Here is a 19,016-nt window from a genome sequence, read left to right as displayed (position 1 = left end):
GTATGGGGATATGTAATTCTCTGAGAGAGAAAATTGTGTTTGAACGAGCAAAGACTGAGGCGAGAGCCTTGGTGTTTTTGGAGGAAATTCAGGATCAGTGGACCACTGAACCACTGAATATCCAATTCGGAACGGGGCTTTACTTAATGTCTAACTGCAACGAAAACCCTATACTGCGATAAAAATAGGAGAAAAAGGGGAACTAATAACCAACCAACTAATAACTGCAAATTAAAATACTTTATAAGGCTACGTGAACACAGTCGACCTTAACGCAGTACAACAAATCTCGATTTCGGCATTCGCGTTCTTCCGAGTTACGCAATTTGTTCGCTTTTACTTTGCGTTGTTATTGGCGCTTCGTGATATTCTCCTTTGCTGGCTGTGATAAAATCAAATGCTATTGGTCATTAGATGAATCCCAGTACATAAAAGGAATATGAGGTGTACAGTTAAATTACTTATATCTAAGAACAATTCACCTCTGTCTTAGTGGAAAGTGCTAATAATAGTAGTTTATTCACAATTAATCATACACAGAAAGCAAACAAAAACTAACAAACAATACATTAACAACAAAAAATACATGAAAAATTGTGAAAGGAGGTAGAAGAGGTTATCCCTTTCTAGTCCACCTCCTTAACATATATAGCAATATTAAAAAAATCCGAAGTACTTATCTATAAATTCAAGAACTATATATATACAATTGGGTATACTTATATAATAAAAGTTTTTGTGGAAAACAAAGACGGACAAAAGAATGAGAAAAGGAATACAAGAGAAAGAAAAAAGAGAAAAGAGCTTCAAGGACAACTGAACCAGAATAGGAATGAAGACGATGAAGGGGAAGAAGAATGAGATTATTAATCAAGGAGTATCATTGGAAAAGCGCACCACAAGAAGCCGGCCATTACTACCTGCAGGTTGTTATCATGTACACTGATATAAGCAGTCACGTGATATTTCTGTAGCAGGGGTCTTAGCCGATCTGCTTAACAGTCGGTCGGACCGCGTGCTCGGCTATGGACCAGACTGGGTACTTACCTCCAACGATCAGATAATGTGCTGATGATGAACGAAGCGTTGATTCCAACCAATCCTATTGAGCTTCAGCCAATCCGATTGATTCTGGACCTAAAATGGTTAGGGAATTTACACATACAGGCAATTGAAATGAGTCTAAGTTCAGGTTAGACAAATTAATTCGTGTCGGTTTGGTGCAGTTTCATTTACTCATATCACTGAGGGAGTAAGCGCCTCATGGCATGGATAAATTCTAATTCTAGAATCCTTTCCGCTTCTTGTTGCTCATTTTGCACCGGAGGTGCAAAAGTAGTAACATGAATATAGTACATTTGAAACATTTTAGCCGATATTTGTAAAAATAGTGGAGTTTCCCTTTAAAAAACGCCCGACACAATTCATTAAAATAAACAAAGGCCCCCAAGGGTTTTTCTGGGTACGGGTTTGTCATTTTTCTACACTCAGTTCCCAACCATATGTAGGCAATTTGTAAGATCTTTTCCATAATCTTCGCCCAACAATTCCAAACTCCTTTGGGACAATGAATACGGAATTGTAGTAGTTCTGTGATTCCAATTTAATTATTTTTTTTCCAAGACACTGAAAAAATGATTTTCTAATAATCTCAAATTAGTTCAGGTTCATACCTGTGGATCAAGAAAGACAAGTGTAGTATTCATTATATGCATAAATTCTTACTACAACGATACGCTATACTTTTTGAATGGAAAGAGCGTAGGACTAGGAAAGATTCTGAGTCCCCTTGAGGAATTGAACCGTAGACCACTGAGCCATGGAGAAACTCCATGGTGAGCAAACGCCATTACAAGGTTTATATATGACTCGCGTCATGCATCGCGCTTGGATCGTAACGTCGATAGCGTCATCTTTCTCATCTTTCTTATTCTACTTTCTGAATGCTTGAATTATGATCAGTCATCACCTCTCGTGTGAGATCTCTAAGATCATGCTCATCTTCTCATCTAACATTGCACGGCCGTAGCCTACTGTATCATACCTTCGGGTTGTTTTCGAGATTCATCTTTCCCTGAATCGCCACAAAGTAGAACCGTGTCCAAAAGAACTAACTGAAACTGTTTTTTCGGAACCTTGAAGGAAAGGAAACGAATGTTCATGGTAGGAGCCCACGGGTGAATGAGTCCACGCTTGGGAGTCTTCTACTGGGTCCCCTCAAGTTTTAAAACAAATGTAAAGACCCGGCAAAGTATGGTCCTTACCAGTGACCTTGATATTTCCACGGATTTGTCATGCAATTCAGAATTGTTGATATTTACTTAAGAAACTCCCACCAAACAAATTTTTGCTTTGTTTTTCATAGCAGTAAGAAGACCAATTTTTGTCTTAATTTCACACTACTTACTACGTATCTTTTCTCAGCGTGACCCAAGGCTCCAAGGATGCGGACTTCTCGGACTACAATAGAGACTGACAAAATCTGACTAAAACATGTAAAATGCTTCGCACTTGCGCATAACTCTTTAAAATTGCATTTAAATTCGTTATCATTTTGATTATCAATAGGATGCAAGGAAATACGCATGCGTCCGCAATCAGTTGAATAATTGACCACGATCAAAAGAATCGAGGTTGTCGGAGAAGAGAATAGGGACCTTAAGAAACCACGACGGCGACGGCAACGAGGACGTGGAAAAACAAGAGATCTAATTGGCAGAATAATAGCTCAGCGCGTGCGTTTTGAAACTTTGTACATTTCTTAGCCGTCCTATGCAAAACAACAACATGAAATCGCCAAAATTTGCGTCGTCTGCGAACCGAAACCGCGAGGGCAAATAATTTTAATTTCCATTTGGAACTCGACGGCTACTTTATACGTCATGCTGAAGTTGAGCTGTAACGCTGTATGAGACAGTAAGCTGCTGCAGCCATTTTTGAAATTCTATCTACGAGTAGTAAGAGTAGAAATTCATTTTTTAATCGAAGTCTTCCTTGGCGTCGCCGATGTGACTTCTTAAGGTCCCTATTATGCCTCGGCCCCTTCACCCACTCCTCGACCCCTCATTAGGAGCTGATCACTCACCTGATATTTTCCAAGACCTGGTGTAATAGAAGTCTGGAAAGTTCCATTGCTTGGACCTGATGCTGTAGGCGATCTGAGCCGATGCTTTGCCAAAATGATCGTGGTTTCCCGCGCAAAAGAACCACGGAGTCATAAGTAGTTAGGAAGTAAACATTAAACACGTCCTCAAATGTTTCTTTGAAGCGTTTGTCGTCCACATTTTTCACCCCAACATCGTAAAAGTTGTCGCCTTGACAAAGTACATTCGCAAAAGAATAGCCAAAAAACTTAATGAAGAATGTCACGATTCAATTAGCAAATCAGTTAGATTCAATTCGATTCTCCGGTTCGGAGTTCATCAACCTCGTTCCCAGTCTCCACCCCCAACTAAGGAAAAAGGCCCTGGGAACGAGGTTTGGAGGACTTATTTCTTGAACAACCGCTGGTAATCGCACAGACATGCTAGTGTTATCAGTGGAGTAGTCGTGTTTGGCCGCGTCACACATCTAGCGCAGCGTGACAAGACGTCAAGAACAACCAAGGGGACAGATTGCGTAATAATTGTTTTATTAAAAAAAACGCCCCCAAGATATTAGACAAATCTTCTCGACTTTATTTTGTAAGAAGAAAACGGATGTTACAATGTACAGATATTAGATTATGGTATATTGGCTCATATACCATAATGGCTAAGCCAATAAAAAGTCTTGAATTGCATTAGCCAATGATCCAGTTTTAATAATGCGTATAAGCTGATATTTTAAAGTTATACCCTTTGTTACAAATCAATGCGATTTCTTTGTTAGCGGCTATAATGGAGCTAACGGTTGAGCAATTTGTGCTTCAGTCGACCATTTTTTACATAGTTGTATTTTGTATCTTGTAACAGTCGCCCATGTTGTCGGTGTTTATCGCACCCAAGTGATACAATCCAAGCCCTGGGTAGTTCAAAGGTGGGTTAAGATAACCCAGGGTTAGTGTGAACTTTGATTTCAGATCTGAAAGCTTTTAAAGAAAATTCAGTTTTTCTACGAAAAATTCCATTTTTCTACGATTTGATGATTAAACGCTCTAAAGCGAATTGAGAAAATTATCCCAAAACGGTTTTTAATGGAGAAATATAGAAACCTGGATTAAAATTTTTGGGTTAGCGCCAATCGGCCTTCGAACAACTGGGCCCGGGGCTTGAATTCTTTACGAATGATACCCATCTATACTGATTTAAAAGAAGCCGATTAGGGGAATATGGAATTGAACCTGAATTATTCTATAGGCAAACTTAGAATGAACGGTGACCTGGCTCAAATAAAGATAAGAGCAAAACAACACAGTACTCGCCCTTTGAGAATCTTTTAAGACAAAAAGCTTTGCTTAGTTAGTGAGACATGCATCCATATGATGTCCTAGAGGCTTGGAAAATTAGCCTAAGAAGGTCTTGTTGAGTCATGATCTACCTAAATTGAAAAAAAAATTTGATTTCCTACCGAGGGCGACAGTGAACTGAGTCCTAATTTTTGCCGCGATCTTCCCCATGCCTCGGCTTACTGATACTTGGAATAGGGTTTTATGTGGCCATATAGACATTCCTCCCCAGTCACCGGCCACAAGGAATCTTATAGCCTGCGAGCAGGCTCCCCGTTCATTCAGAAGTGGGGAAGACGTGGGGCGCGCCGTTGTGCTTCTCCAAGCCGGGAGCCTGTTTGCAGGCTAGGAATCTTAGGTCGTCACAACCAGCAAGGGCCACACTCATCACAAAGGTAACAAAGCGATTAGATTTGAGCGCCATTGTAAATACGTAGTGCGCGTTGCCAACATTCGGTCAGTGACAGCGTTCTGAAGGCCAGGTCAAAATAACGTTTCGTTTAGCAATATAGGCGTTGCCCTTTGATGACAGATTTATTTTGATTACAAGCCTCCTGATTGACAATTTTTTTTTAGTCTCTTTCTTTATTCGCCTTCAATGGTTAATTACAACACATAATACATACCACATGATAAACAAGATACGGCAGGAGATCTAGCAAGCTCTTATGAGCTTTTTAAAGATCCCCATTTAATTACAGTATCATTTAAAATAGTTTACTAATAACAGACGGCGAATATTAATGTCTTTCTTGTCGGCGGATTAGAGATTTGCAAATATACAATTATTTATATTCTCAACATGCTAACAGAAACTCAAATACATCTAATACAAATCATTTTTTTGAACATATAGTTTTAACGATTTTTTGAAAAGATTGTAAGAATTTATGTTTCTAATCTCACTCGGTAGATTGTTCCGTACAATAGCTCTACTGTATCTCATAGAAAATTTACCATAATTTGTTCTATATAATTGAGTATGTATCTGTGACACTATTCGTGTATTGTAAGAATGTAAGTTATCATTGGTGATAAAAAAGTTATCAAAAAATACTCGAAGCTTGTCGTGGTAATATGAATACATGAAAACCGCTGTCGGGTATGTGGTTAGTTCATAGAGTTTTAGTATTTCTAATTCCGTTCAGTGATTTAAAAGTGTTAGCTTATTACGTTTTAAACCAGTTTTTCAGAGGAATCGAAAAAAGGAGAGATATCGTTTTTATGGTCTGTTTAAAAATCCGCTTGCCTAAATCTGTTAACCTGTACAGTGCGATTGTTTTAACGACCCGCCACAGAAGTAAGCTTCCAATCACGTTTTCTGAATTTTGCTACGAGATAAAAACTTGATTTACGTTTTTCTGATTTCGAATTATATTAAAGGTATTTCTTTTAGATCGAATAATTATTGCAGCTTGGATTGATATTATACGGTTTGTGGTGGTCGTCTAAGCCGATCAGTTCCGAGTATTTCAATAGAAGAGTATTTTGATTCATATCTGTTACGTGCTCGATCGCAAGTGAGAGACCAAAGTCACAGGCAGCCAAAGTCACCCTGTGCCAAAGTCATCCTCTCATGTTTTGTAACGTAACGCGCGCAACCTTCAACAGTTAGGAAGGTGACTCGTGACACAAAGGTCAACCGATCTCTGGAAATAGCTACTGCGCCGTGCTAAGAATGCATTTTTTTATATCTATTTAAAAGAAATGAATTAAAGGAATAAAAGCAAGAGTCAGCTGCGATTTTCGAATTGTTGAGGCCAAGAACCATTTTAGTAAAACTACGGTTCGAAGTCTCGAAGGTTCAATTCTGTTCGATTCGGCTCGATCAAGATTCAAGAATACTTCTGATTATATGCCTCGAAGATTCTGGCTTCTCATAGCATTTGCACAAATGGTCCAAGAAAAAAACACTTGAAACTTGTGCTGCCAAGCATGCCCCATCCCCCTGCCTTGTTGGATGAGGCTTATGTGGTCGTTTTTAAGCCCTTCCCTCCCCCACTCAAAAATCTGCTGCACAAGCCTTGTAGTCGCACACTCAGTCTTTTATCAATATATCTTAATTTCTAAAGACAGTAATTGTTTCTTTTACATGGTCCTCTGTACTTTCAAGAAATTTTTAAATAGAGAAAGTGCTCATGTAAACTAAATTCACCTTTTATCAGAGATGGTGGGCCGAAACAAGTTCTTTGACACCGGAAGTTTGAACATCATGCCATCATCATCACGTGAGGGTCAGATGGTTGCCGTTTGTTATAATCCCCAGGTATTATCGCACGAAAACATGATGGCGATCAAACATATTCTCTTAGTGATCTTCTTCACGTGCGTAGCTTACGTTCACTGTGATGAACTGAGATTTCTTGTGGTGGGTGATTGGGGTGGCATGCCTTGGTACCCGTACACTACTCCTTACGAGACCGCGGTCAGTAGTGGCATGGGAAAGGTCGCACAGGAACTAGGAACACAGTTTACCGTCGCTCTTGGTGAGAAAAAAAACTCTCATTGCTTTCCAGATCAATTTTGTGGAGTGCTGTTAACTGAAGTGTTCATGGTTTCAAGATAAAGATTGTACGATTTTGCTCTATAATATTTTCACTTGCCTATTCCAGATGCTCAGAAGGTTAGAGCATGGCGGCGAGTTAGTATTCGTAGAGCTAGCTGCCTTGAACCTCGCTTCATTTTGCATCATCCACCTTAAGCTGTATTATCGCAACGCTATCTGCCACCTATACTTCCCACTATCGCGGGTGCCATTTGGGAAAAAATTCGTACGCGCGTTAGTTTCGAGAAATCCCAAACAAACTATACATCCAAAGAAAGCTTAATAAATGTAGTTTACGATAAAAAATATCTATATTTAGGCGTTTTTTTCATTTAGAGTGTCAGGAGCCGGTAAGGTGTGAAACGACTGTGGGACCCTCTATTGAATTTAGCGGGTATCAGATCCCGCAGCACGAGCAAAATGGCTGTACAGTCTTATTCACAAGGCATCAATCCACAATCAAAGTGTGTCTGGCTTTTCTGATATTCTGATTGGTTGTCTAAATATCTGCGTCTAAGGTTGAAGCAGCGTAAAATATGCGAAACGTGTTGCGTAAATGGACACCACGTGAAAAATATTTTAAATATCAAAATTCCCTGACACACTTTCGTTCGTCATTATCCCAGGAGTGTTTTGGTGAAATTTCACGAAAATCAATCAAATCTACATACCTTATAAATTCCCTCAAGGGGGATGTATTCCTCTCAAAATCAATAAAGCTCCTAAAGGTTTGTAAACAACGTGCGACGCACCAGGAGATTATTATCTCGCCTCCTAAAACCACGAACCAATGGGAAGATGGGACCTCCTTGCGTTAATGACGATGGATCAAGATTTTCCCGGGAAAAGTATCGCATAGTAGTCATGGTTTTTTTTATCTCCCTCTGTTGAACGTTAAGTAATGGGCAAAGTTAGCAGAGGAAAATCCCGCGACAAAAAAGGTAAAGCTGAAGAAGCGAAAAAGCAAAACAGCGAATCGACAAACAGCTTCTATAAGGGATACCCTTTAAGGAATACCCTTATCGCTGAAATGAGTTCCTACTCGGTAAGGTTTATTCATGATTTCATACGATTCGCAACGATTGCCTATGTTTTTGTATTCAGGTCAGTACTTCCTTACTGAAGGGAAACCTCGTTTTTAACTCTATGAATGACAAATTTAGATTCGATGGCGCCTTCTTTGTTCGCAATTTGGATGCCGGCATCGGACAGGAGTGCCAGGGCTGTTTTTTCCTGAGAAAATGGTGCCATTTCTCTTCCCTTTAGGCCTATTTTTTTTTCTTTTCTTTTGCCCAAGGAGTCCTCTCTAATTTTAATTTAATTTATGTTTTTTATCCAGGAGAAAAGACTTTCCTCTAGCAGAGATCTTCCACGTGTAAATTTTGTCAAGTGCGCGCTGTAAACTAAATATGCAAATAACTCGAATATTCCCCCGAGGGGTTCGCCTACTAACGAGATTATGACACCTTCCTGATTTACTGACTTTTATTCGAAAATACGTTTTCCTGAATAAGTCGGATGCTTTTTGAGATTTTAAATTTTTCTTTTTGTAAACGTTAGGTAAATTTCTCACTTCAATCTAGCCCAATACAAGAAAAAACGATTTTTTTCGGCCACTAAAGGTGGGAAGTAACCATAATGATCGTCTCAACAAGCTATAATGACGCGTGCTTCTTTGATTAGAAGCGAATGGTGTGATGTCACGCATAGTCACGCCATGTATGCCAAAGGATTAGCTAATTTTTTTTTTTTTCACCGACCAGCAATCACAGCAGACCTATGATCTTGGAATGAAAAGCAAAGTTCAGTACTTTGTCTTCTGCGCGACAGAGAATTATTTGAAACCGAAATATGATTTTAAAACTCAATATCTCCTCTCTCCTACGTACCTCAGCTTTTTCCAATTTCTATTTACTCAGCAATCGATGAGTTATAATGATTCCATAATTGTTGAAGTGGCCACAAAAGCTGACGATTGATATATCTAATTTCTTCAAAGCAAGATTTTGCTTTTATAAAGAAAATTTTTTTCAAAAATTCAGAAAAATAATGAAATCAACTTTCACCCATCCTCGGCGCCCCAACTCAAGGGAGAAAGTTTTGAATAATGAAGATCGAAATGCAACAGTGAAAGCCCGCCACGGGCTCATCAATAACATCAGACCAAGGTCGAAGCCGACGTCGCGATGAATATACACGAATGATTCGCCTAATTCTTATATCATGAGAAAAACGATAAAACGTTCATTTATCTATAAAACCATGTTGAACAACAACACTTCCTATATCATCTTCATTCTACTTACAAAAACCAAACTGAAATAATTGAAATTTTACTTTATTTGTATTTGAATCTTTTTTAAAAAGACCGTTGGACAACAATAAGGAAATGACATCAAAGTGAAATTGGAATATTTTCTTGAACTTCAGAGTCACCATGACAACTATTTTTGTGTCCTGAACAACTTCGATTGCTGCATTTTTACAAAATTAGATCACTTTAAAAGGATAAAAATCACCGATGGATCAGATAATGATGTAGATATAGAATTTTGTAATCAAGTAAAATTTTAGTATTATTTCGACTTTTCCCATCTTTCCATTTGTTCGTTTTCTTTTTATCACTTTTTTTCTTCTTTCGTCTCGAAACACAGGCTATACCAGAATTTAAAGGGAAGGAAAACCCTATTGATTTGTTATTGTTATTGTTATTGTATAGAAAGCGTTTTCTCAACGAGTCGCAAGAGGGAAAGAAAGCCTTGGATTAGTTTTTCATTGCCTAGGGAGATTGGAGGATTTTGGGGATCACATGGTTTAGTGGGGGAACGGTGGGAATCCGTCGTCGCTAACAGAGTATAAAAGGGGGGGAGGCTATAGAATATTGATTACCTATGAGGGGAGGGGGTCATTTAAGTACTACAAAGCCTTAGAGGGGAACAAGTACATTTTACTGTGACAACCAAAATCTTCCGATCTCGTTGGTGTTGAATAATTACCAGTCTCATAGTTTAATGCTCTCTGTTCTTTTACTGATTCATTTTTTCAGGTGATAATTTTTATCTTGATGGGGTGAAAAACGTGGATGATGAAAGATTTAAAGAGACATTTGAGGACGTGTTCACTTCCAAATCTCTGATGACCCCGTGGTTCTTTTGCGCGGGGAATCACGATCATCATGGCAACGTATCTGCCCAAATCGCCTACAGTTCTAAGTCTGAACGCTGGAATTTTCCACACTTTTATTACACCAAGTCCTGGAAGATTCCTGGTAAGTGTATGGCAAGTGACGGAGTTAGAAAGTGGGGTTAGGGAGTAATGCTGATAGTGTAAACGGAAGATGTGCAGAATTAACAGCAGGGAAGTACGCGTAAAAGGACTGAAAGTCGAACGAAAACTTGAGTGATGGATCGAATGAATGAAAGAAAGACTGACCGACCGAACGAGGCAACGAGGCATCGACAGTACGAAGGAACGAAGGAATGAAGGAACGGCAAACCCAGAAAATAGGACACATGGACGAATAGAAGAATGAATAGATAAAAGGATGGATGGCTGATCTTTCTTTTCCTCTTGGTTTGGTCATTTATTTCTTTTCTTTTTTTTTTTTTTTTTAAGGCTCTGATATGGAGTTGCAGTTGGTTCTTTTAGACACAGTTCTACTCTGCGGTAATTCTGGACATGATGACACCCTAAATCAACCCGAAGGTATCATGGCTTCTCTTTGAATATGCTCTTCTTTTCTTTTCTGCCGAAAAGTCAGACACAAGAGCAAGAATACCTTGAGTGCAAAATTCCGGGACACACTGTTACCTCCTAGGAAACTGCGCGATCCAAATTTAGTTCCATCGGCATTATACCAATTCTAAAATTTTCACTGTAATTGCTTGCAGGGGATGTTTCGGCGCGCAGAATATAGCTCAATTGGTTAGTGCGCCGGGTTGTGTTGTGCGGGAGGTCGAGGGTTCGAGCCGCGGCCGGACCAATACTCGTGGTCTTAAAATAACTGAGGATAATTTGCTACCTTTCTATAACAAGAAATGGATAGATATTCTAGTCTTCTCGGATAAGGACGATTAAGCCGTAGGCCCCTTCTCCTGCAGGGTTAGGGGTAGGAGACGTTAATTTCCCACGCACGAGACTACTGTGTGGTGGATGTCCTCCCCTGGGATGGGATGGGTGGGTGTTGGCCCTGAAAAGCCCCTATGGGGAGTGGTCAATTAACCTATGTATATATGTATGTTAACGCTTTAGAATCTAACATCAGTATACACGTTCTCCTAGCTGCTCTCGGGAAATTTCCTTTAGCACTGAGAAGGAGAATTTGTTTAATAATCAAGAGATTTTTCGGTTGACGATCATTTCCTTTATTCCCATGACCTTGATGTTTGATTTAGCAGTTATTTACGGGAGAAATTGGAAGCTAGTCACCCCTTGCGGGTAAGAGGTTAAAATATGGACCTTCGTAAGTCACGACTCTTCCGATCTCCAGACTGACTTAGCTTGTGTCTCAATGAGTCCTTAACAACGTATTTCGGCTAAAATAGAATAAACAAATCAAAAAACAAACAGAAAGCATTCATGAATCCCAGCGTACAAATGAAGTGGAAATGAACTTCATTTCGCTTCAGTACCCACATTCCATATTGCACAATCAGAGAAAGCAAACTGGTACATTTTATAGGGGAAGGGGGTTAGAGAAAGTGCGTTAGGGATACAGTTGGTATGCTACTCCAGAATGTGGTGATTTCAACAATTTGGTCGCTGATTGGTCGGTATATAGAAAAGTTGAACCTGTCTATGCCCCTGATGTCATATGCAAGAAATATTCCTTTCTTATAAGCTTTTCTTCATTTCCCTTGGCTACAAACACTAGGGCCCGAGTCCATTGAAGTTGCTGAAGCACAATGGAATTGGTTAGAATCAACCCTCCGTTCGTCCACAGCGCATTATCTGATCGTTGGTGGCCATTTCCCAGTCTGGTCCATAGCTGAACACGGTCCAACCCAGTGTTTAGTTGACCGACTGAGACCCTTGCTGGAAGAATATCACGTGACTGCTTATATCAGTGGACATGATCATAACCTGCAGGTAAGTGGAATCTTTCTTTAAAGATAAACATATATCTTTGCAATGGCCATTTTAGTACACTGGTTTGCAATTGCTTGCTGTAATCAGAACTCACTTGGGATGACAGGAGAACATTAAAAAGGCTTGTGAATCACTCACCACGGCTAAAGTTTTAACAAACTCTCCCAGACATCTGTTTGCGTTGTTACAATGGTAAACCAGTAAAGTATACGAAGTCGACCCTTGTTTATCCTCCATTATCTCTCCCAGACTTCTTAGTTCTCACTATTAGCTATCGCTTTTACCATTTTCAAAGCCATCTCTTCCACTATCATCATCATCATCATCATCATCATCGCCATCATCATCATCATCATCATCATCATCATCATCATCATCACCGCCATCATAATAGTCTTTGTAGTCATCGTCATTGTCAACATCAGAACAGAAGCCGATGGAATGTTGCGATCTTATGATAAATCCCTACTCTCTCTATGTTTCTTTCATATCCATGGATCTCCCTTAAATTCTATCAATGGCCTGTAGCACTTGAAAGAAGCGAACTCATCGGTCGACTATTTTGTAATTGGAGCTGGCGGAAAAATAAACAACGACACCAGCCACAGCAACAAAGTTCCTAAAGATAGTTCGTTGTTTTTCTGGGCTGACTACAGCAAGGCGGGAGGATTTGCTGTGGTGCACATGGGGGTGGATAACACCACACTAGAGATGTTGGATTGTGATGGATCTCCTGTCTATAAAGCTCGACTCTTCCCTCGTCGCTCAGTGAATTTAAAGCAACTTAGTTGATACAAAATGCTCTTTAAAGTTCGTTATATGGAAATTAGTTTGTTATGCAATGTTTCATTCAATTAAAAAGTTGAAGCACCTTAGATTTTTGGTTTTATGACTGATTTTAATGAGTATATTTGTGTTGCTATGGAAAAAAAGCGACTGGATGAGGTTTCTAGTTTAACTATCTTGAATTTCACAGCTCTAAGTTTTCCCGTTTGCACCTTTTTGTCATTACACTTTTGGAAATGTAAATTTTTGTTAATATATTAATGTATAACGTCAGAATTCTGTGTTCATGTCGAGTCATCATTACGCTATTCCGATTGATTTGATGATCTTCTGATCGATGTAAAATAATTGCTTAACTTTGTACTATACCAAGCTCTCACTTCCACTCGCTCTGTTGGGCAGAAAGCTGGCTGTTCTATAAAAGTCTTAATTGGTGTTACCCAAGATGAAAGAAGAAATGTATAAAACATTTGAAAGCCAGTCGAATTCCAGCAAGAGGTTTCTCCTCCGGCAGTTCCACTTTCTGGTTTCACTTTTTTTTGTTTGGAAAGCGCCTTAAAAGAACAAACACTGACCCTTCAACCATATTAATTTGATTGAATAGTTTATTCGCATCATTGTGAATCCGGCTTTACAAATTTTCTCTGCATTGCTGGGCTTGTTGATCAAAAGAGTTTTTCTATCCTTTCCATTGCGCATGTCGCAGATGCGCTGTACGAAAAACTACATTTCAAGAAAACAACAGAAGACCAATATTTCTCGTTTTGAAAAAAGTAAGCAGCGAAATAAGTACTAAGTTCCATGACGTACTTGATTTTACCAATTATAGTAGATATTTATTTTTCGCCATACTTATTTGAAGTTGAAATGGGAGACGCTGTTCAGGTAGTCTGGGGCTTAATGCAGAAGCCGACTCATGTTCGACTTCTGATCGGCGACTCTTCGGCGTATTGGCTCCGAGGACAAGATTCACTCAATGTCTCTCTTCATTCAGCAGTATAAATGGTTTCGGGTGAATTGTGCCGGGGAAAGATGCGGAAATGTCCAGAGATCAATTGCCATGTAACAACACGCCTTCCTTCGAGAATACAAGTGCTGTTAATTGCCTCAAGCTACAGAAACTGAGATAGGCTGCAGTAGTTATTCGATTCCGTCGATTCCGTTTCGTATACAGGCCCTAAGAGTATTTAAAATAAGTCAGTCACAGGTAGATAGATTATTCCAGACCAATTTGACGCGTTCACCAGCATTCAACACTTGTAAGAATGACTACAACAGCGGTAGTAAAAGTCACCATCTATCGCATCATTTCCTAATCACCTTCTACATCGCTCTCGGGAATAAACAGCAGGCCTACAACCACCACTGACAACTGTTGCCGAACCTCCTCGCCCATTCGACCAACTTCCTCTTCCCCCTTCGCCTCCGATGTCTCCTTCGCAACATTAACATCATCAACATTGTCACCATAATCACTCATTATCGTTATCATCATTATCATAATCATCATCCCTAACATTACCTACACTTAACCAATATAACGCATTTTCCGGGCTTTATGACGTGATGAAGCCACGCGGGATGTTGGAAGACCACGAGGAGAGCTGATCATGAAATCCCTTCATTACAATGTCCAGAATTAAATCCTTGGGGGAGGGGGGTGGGTCTTTTACAACAGTTGAATGATAAGAACAATTTTAACCATTGCTCTTGCGAGTCCCGTTTAAACAGAAATATTTTGAGCAAAGGAAAATAACCGTGCACGATGATTCACGGCCTCACTAACATGAGCACGACAGTTGGCGTTCAATTTCTCTTTGTTCTCTTTCGTCCAAAGTAGTCCATTATATATAAGGTCGGTAACCAGAACAATAATTGGTAGATGTGGGTAATCCCCACATCCCCGTTGCTGACCATTGAAATACTTCTCTTTTCCTTCTGTTTATTCTTTGAAATTTCTATGACGCAATGGCAACTTCCAGCACCTAAAAGAACAGAATTCCTCAGTTGAATATTTCGTCATTGGAGCCGGTGACATTGTGTTAAGAAGCACCCGGAACAAAGACAAAGTACCGAAAGGAAGCTCTCTGTTTTTCTGGGCTGAGTACTTAAGATTCGGAGGATTTGCGGTGATACGCGCCTCGGTGGAGAACATGACAGTGGAGTTTGTAGATTCCTTCCAAAGTAGTCTTTACAAAAGATCAATCTCTCCTCGATCACCTATCGAGAGTCTAAAGTAAACGATTCCCCATAGGTGAATATTGTAGAATAAATCTACAATTGTCAGGTTCTCCAAGGTGAAACATGTCAAATAAGATTATCATAAGAAATATTTAGCAATCAGATGATCGTATAACTTTCTTATGTGATAATTTTTAATGTAAAGATGATTTCATCGAAGTTACTAGTAAAATGAAACCAGTGAGAAAGGCGTCGTGTTTTGGGGTGGGTAGGAAGGGAAAGCGCCCTTTCAACAATCGGGAATTAAAACACGAGAGAAGAGCGAGGCAAAAAAATGATGCTTGTCAAACAGACCTCGTAAATGGTGTTTTTACCATAAAGTTAAAAAGCTTACTGTTACTACATTGTGTTGATGTTCCAAGTAGAGATACATATAATTACCTCGGTCATGTTCCAAAGAGACAACATAGTATTCTGAGCAAATATACTATAAAAGTGGTGTAGGCATTACGTGCGCTGATTCTTTTACATTTTTCCGGCAGTGCAACGGGGTTCTCTAATCTTGAATCCAAAGACTGAGACCATTATAACTAGCAGTAAATTATCATATTTAATGATCCATTAAGTTGAAGATTGTTTCAACTCCTCACTCGTTTTTGATCTACCATGTTCCATCATCGATCGGCAAAAACTATTTCGTAGTTTGGGTGAGCTACTATTTGAAAGGATACTTTAACGAATGACCATAAGAATGATGCACACGGGATAGTTTCTTCACAAATGTCGTCCTATTGATGGCTATAGCGCTCGCTTCCCTTCTGGTCGATGATACACAGCCAATCAGAGGGATTAGAAGGCGGTCCTCATCCCTGACCTTAAGACTGTAGGTTTCAAAACAAATACGCTTATCCCAAAACACTTTGATCATTATAATTTGAATATATCAACAAATTTGAAATGATGAATTGGCCACCGTTACGGTTATAAAAGCTGACGTTTCGAGCGTAAGCCCTTCGTTGGAGCGAAGGGTAACTCCGACGAAGGGCTAACGCTCGAAACGTCAGCTTTTGTAACCGTAACAGTGGCCAATTTACCATTTCAACTTTGTTGCTATATTCAAATTATTTCGTTACCCCCACCGACGCAGCGCAAAACAGTTTCTTTAGAAACTATCAGCCTTTATTCACTTTGATCATTAGATGAGAGTTGATGTCAGATTTTTTATCTTGCTTTATATTATGTTTAGCAACTTTCCAACGGTCGTATTTCAAAGCCCAGCCTAGAAGCCATAAACTCTGCTATGACTACGGAAGGAATGAGGCGAATTAGAAGCGTGATAAGAGAAAACTGAAGTAGATTCAGAATTATCTTCTCCGCAGTTTGAATGTGTGGAGGAACAGAGATGTAAGTCCTATAACTTTGAAGCAGAGGATAACGGAAAAAATAAATTCAGGTGCCAAATGAGTACGAAAACTTGAGATACAGAGAAATGCAGGTGAAAGAGTATTTGCTAAAGTAGGCCCAGTTTTCAGTGCTAAGAAAGCTTATCAGTCATTTTGCTCTATTTTCAATCCTGAGATTCCCGAACGGAACTGCGATATCTCGGTTGAAAGGAGAGTAGGGAGAAATAAACACACGGTTGGGTGCTTCTTGCTGATTAGAGGTACAAAATACCAAATTCAAATGAATTTGAATAGTGCATGCTCTTATATTTTCATCTTGAAAGCGAATGGCGCACATAACGAAGTTCGACCGAGGGTCATTTTGTCACGAGCGTACCTAAAGCAAAGCACAACGGGGAAGGCAACGAGGACGTGGCAAAACAAAAAAAAATGCTAATATACAGAGCAATAGCCCCAGCAAGTATGTTTTAAATCTTTGAATATTTCTTAACCTTCTCAGCAAAACAACAACGTGAAATCTCAAAATTTGCGTCGTCTGAGGACGGAAACCCCAACGGCAAATTATTTAAGTTTTCATTAGGAATTCAACGATGCTCTCTCACATTTTGCTGAAGTTGAGGTGTGGCGCTATAAGGGACGATAAACAAATCCAGCCATTCGAGAAATTCGAGTTTAAGATTTGAATTTATTTTTTAGCCGACGTTTTCCTAGGTGTTGCTTTCTGATTGTTTAAGGTCCCTCTGACTTGGGATTCCATGCGTCTGTGCACTACTCGATCATCGCATGGGACCATGCAGGAACTTTTACTTGTTAATGAATGAGTTTCCTTTATTTTTAATGCCTCATGCGTCTATAGAAGTTATCTATCGTCCAACATTATGGGATGTATCTATTTTCTTTATACAAAGCGCCTGTAAGAAGGACAAGTCTGGGGCGGATCCAGGGGTGGCTCGGGTGGTTCGGGTGGTTGGGTCGAACCCCCTAAATTTTCCCTCAAAATGCTGGAAATCATGTTTCCGAAGACCTAATTTTCAAAATCTTCCAGGGGAGCATGCCCTCGAACAATTCTCCGAACCCCCCTTGACTTAATCCTGGATCCGCCCCTGAGTCATTTTGCGGGGAGAATGGATATTGTATCCCTGAATACAACGAAAACCACTCACGGCGCAACCACAGAGAAGGTTATCAAGGCGTGCCATGCAGTAAGTTGGCAATGTGATCAATAAAGTTATTGCGCGATTTAGTACGCGCATATATTATTTTCCCTCAATTGCGACTCATAAAAACGTAACCGTGAACCCTCTCTGACTTTCGTTCAACAGAACCTGAAAGCTGTGCTCACTGACTCCATCAAGATGGTGTCACATCTAGTGGTGTGTACGCCTTCAATTCAGAATAGTTACTGATCACTATCAACAACAAGTTAATTTCATGACTTAAGCGATGTCGTACAACGGAAATTACGAATGTTTGTCCAGTTTTGTCGGAAAGCGTCACTTCTGTAGCAAGTGTTTTAGTGACTGCGGAAGTTTATCTTTAACTTGGCTCTTACTTGCTGTTTTTGATATCAGATTGGTTTTTGAGATCAACAGCTCGGAAATGGCCCAGAGTTTCTTACCTAGTCCTTTAATTAAGCATAGAAGATTCGGTTTGAAATTTAATTTTAATTTGTATTTGTGGCTTGGAGTTTGTAGCATAATCTGTTTGGCAGCAATAGTTCAAGAATCTATATGACTTCATGCACAACATCCTCAACATAAAACTTCATATAAACTGACTTATGGCTGACTCTGTCAGTGTAACTAAATTAATTGTACGTGCATGTTAGGTATCAGTATTAGCGTGTAAACTGGTCTTGTTTTGTAAGTTATCCACGAGTATTCCTCCATGGAAGCTGATCAATTTGTTTTTTAAAGATGACAGCCAGATGCAATAATTTTCGAGTTCGGGATATTTCTCATAAGATAAGATTTTTTCAAAGCCATGCACATTCCATTTGTCAGAAACTTTTGTTCTTGAGAACATTAGATGTGAATATCACCAAGATATGCGATATCTTATTTTTGAATTTCGTTCGCAAATTACCCCCACGAAAAGTAGAGGCCGGCCCGCAGAGATTTTTACAGAATTAAAAATTAGACTATTAATATTATAGCCAATTAGGTGCATAGTTTCAATTCCAGAATCGGTGTTGTTTTGGAGAAATACAGATAAACGTTTTCCCTGTTTTACTCTTACATAAGAGATGACCGAACTGTACCGAGATGAATAAACGGCGATTAATGTTTCACGTTCACTCTCATCAAAGTATAGACGAATGATGTCACTATATGTGGTAGAAGTACAACTTTGCAATGTTATGATGAGCTTGAGATCGCGAAATAAACATTTTACACTTTTTGGTGCTGTTTTTGTAAGAAACAAGAGTGCTACAACCTTCAAAAAGGGGCATTTTCGTTCTCCCCCCCTGAGTGCCTAGCTGCATGCAAAATTTGAAGGGGTTGAAAATTTTCATTTCCCAAGATGTTTCATTCTTACAGAGACTAGCTCTGAATGACTACGGCAATGCCATTTATTCAATAACGTT

General features: G+C 39.5%; 1 protein-coding gene across 2 annotated transcripts; it reads left to right on the top strand.

Annotated features, from left to right (window-relative positions):
- The first annotated feature begins 6,672 nt into the window (after positions 1–6,672).
- LOC111341376 (tartrate-resistant acid phosphatase type 5) lies at positions 6,673–18,830 on the top strand. Of its 2 annotated transcripts, none has more exons than XM_022948342.2 (5): positions 6,673–6,912; positions 10,018–10,239; positions 10,587–10,676; positions 11,845–12,059; positions 14,828–18,830. In XM_022948342.2, exons 1-5 carry the CDS (start codon positions 6,711–6,713, stop codon positions 15,083–15,085), a joined length of 987 nt encoding a protein of 328 aa, XP_022804077.2. In that variant the 5' UTR covers positions 6,673–6,710; the 3' UTR covers positions 15,086–18,830. The 2 variants fall into 2 exon arrangements, with proteins under 2 accessions (XP_022804077.2, XP_022804076.2); XM_022948341.2 differs by lacking the exon at positions 14,828–18,830 and adding an exon at positions 12,588–13,126.
- Positions 18,831–19,016: the final 186 nt, after the last annotated feature.

This window comes from Stylophora pistillata, chromosome 9, assembly GCF_964205215.1.
Source record: "Stylophora pistillata chromosome 9, jaStyPist1.2, whole genome shotgun sequence".
Lineage (NCBI taxonomy): Eukaryota > Metazoa > Cnidaria > Anthozoa > Scleractinia > Pocilloporidae > Stylophora > Stylophora pistillata.
Note: the sequence above shows the minus strand (reverse complement) of the source record. Positions and strands in the feature narration are given on the sequence as shown.